Source organism: Nicotiana attenuata, unplaced genomic scaffold, assembly GCF_001879085.1.
Source record: "Nicotiana attenuata strain UT unplaced genomic scaffold, NIATTr2, whole genome shotgun sequence".
Lineage (NCBI taxonomy): Eukaryota > Viridiplantae > Streptophyta > Magnoliopsida > Solanales > Solanaceae > Nicotiana > Nicotiana attenuata.
Genome location: NW_017695234.1, coordinates 1,757 through 3,664, shown reverse-complemented (window position 1 = coordinate 3,664; position 1,908 = coordinate 1,757). Strand labels below are relative to the sequence as shown.

Here is a 1,908-nt window from a genome sequence, read left to right as displayed (position 1 = left end):
AGATTAGAAATGTGTTTAGGACATTACGTTTACTAAAACATTAGTTTTCTTAACGTTTATTTTGGTAAAACATGTATATAATTCCCAAGTTTTGGGATTTTGGCCCAAAATCAGCTCAATAGCTGATTTTGGGATTTGAAATTTGAGATTTGGGATTTGACCAAAATATGGGCAAAATTTATGGCCAAACATGAGTTTTGAAAATAAATCCCAAATTTATTTTGGCAAAACTCATGACCAAACGGGGCCTTAAAGTGAAAACAATAACAAAGATATACTTGCTTTGTAATTCATATGTTTGGTTCGTTCCCCCAAAAATCGACATAAAAAATCATGTACGAACTTCAATTAGCTCAATATCGGTTTCCACTCCGTGAAGCATTCCACTGTGCCATGCTCTTCAATCAACAGCATATAGTTAGTATGGCAGACTGGTCCATCAATTTGCAGAACCATTGCTGAGTATTTTGGTCCCTTTTAAGCAAATCAGAGAAATTTTATCTAGAGTCCTCAGCAACATGACACAAGAGACACACAAGACCTGTTGCACCAGCAACCTGCTTCCAATTTCGGGTGCCTGCACCAAAAGCAGCCCCTGCTACTACACCAGCAGTCAAAACATTAACCTGCAAAAATAAAAGCAATCTTATAACTTTTGTTGATAGTAATACCCATGGCTTATGATTAACACGAATACAATTAGTACTAAAGTGAAAAAGGTACTGTGAGAAGTATCATGTAGTCCAAGCGAATGTAGATTCTTTTGGATCAGTGCATGTTAATTATTCTTTAATTAGAACATCCAAAAGATTATGCAATTTTCATGATTTCTGTTTACGCTAAATGTTAATTTCATCCAGCAAATGGGGATTGTTTCGGTTGCTCTTATATTGGCTGCAAAAGCATTACCTCCAATTGGTCACTTATATAGAAAAGGGTTCAGAGATCATACAATCATACATAGCTATCTAAAATGCTGAGATTTCACCTATGGTTACACATGATGCTTCAGTATCTTACTTCATCAGTTTACCACGATATTTTTCTCAAGCATCTAAGTGAGCTCAGGATGTTCCTGATGACTGTCCAATGAATTTCTTGCAATTTTTGCTATTACATTTTGACACATCTACAAGGTTTTGAAACATCAGTACTTAACACGTAGTCATATTGGTCTCTAACAATATGAAACGGTAACTAAAAACTCTAGTCTCCTGTCTAAATCTATATTACACACTAAAAAGCAATGAAAAACAAAATTTATCCGAATGTCATATATATTGCATAATTACTATAACTTGACAATGGAGGAACACATTCCTATTTTTGCATCGAGATTCAAAAAAGTAGACCTTGCTGCGCTTATTAAATATGCCTACCAACTGTTTAGCCCCAAACAAACAACCTGATGTAGTTTATAATAGCAAATTTGGAAAAATCAGTGGAAGCAGCATTTCCATACAAATTCTCCTAGTTAAACAACAGTAGCATATTTTACATGTACAGCCACAAGTGGGTCAATAAAGGAGGTCCAAATTAGTGCTGTGATCTGAGAGGGTATGTCTTTTTTTTTGTTTTGTTAAGGTATGAGAGAGTATATGTTAACAAACTGACCCAATCATTTCGTCTTCTATATCTCTGAAGCCCACAGCGAGTGGAAGAAAATATTGCAGCAAAGAGTCCTATAAAAGAAAGATGGATGCTTATCAGATGATAATGACATATCTAAACCAACCATGGCATTATCCAAGAGAAAACATAGTAAAAAGAGCATAAAACAGTAGAAACTAAGGACTGATGAAAACACAAGAAAAATAATAATTGGACACAATCAAGTCTCACTATGAGCGTTCGGTACACCTTTGCAATAAAACAAGTTTAAGTTTACATAACATTATAAAAAGAAGC

At 34.6% G+C, this 1,908-nt stretch overlaps 1 protein-coding gene across 1 annotated transcript; it reads right to left on the bottom strand.

The window, feature by feature from the left end:
* Window positions 1-234: 234 nt before the first annotated feature.
* LOC109222636 (outer envelope pore protein 16-4, chloroplastic-like) lies at window positions 235-1,681 on the bottom strand (the record flags this gene model as incomplete). The annotated part of the gene is given in 2 exon segments (XM_019386965.1): window positions 235-626; window positions 1,615-1,681. Coding segments are annotated over 2 exon segments (196 nt in total), but the record flags the coding sequence as incomplete, so codon positions are not given.
* Window positions 1,682-1,908: the final 227 nt, after the last annotated feature.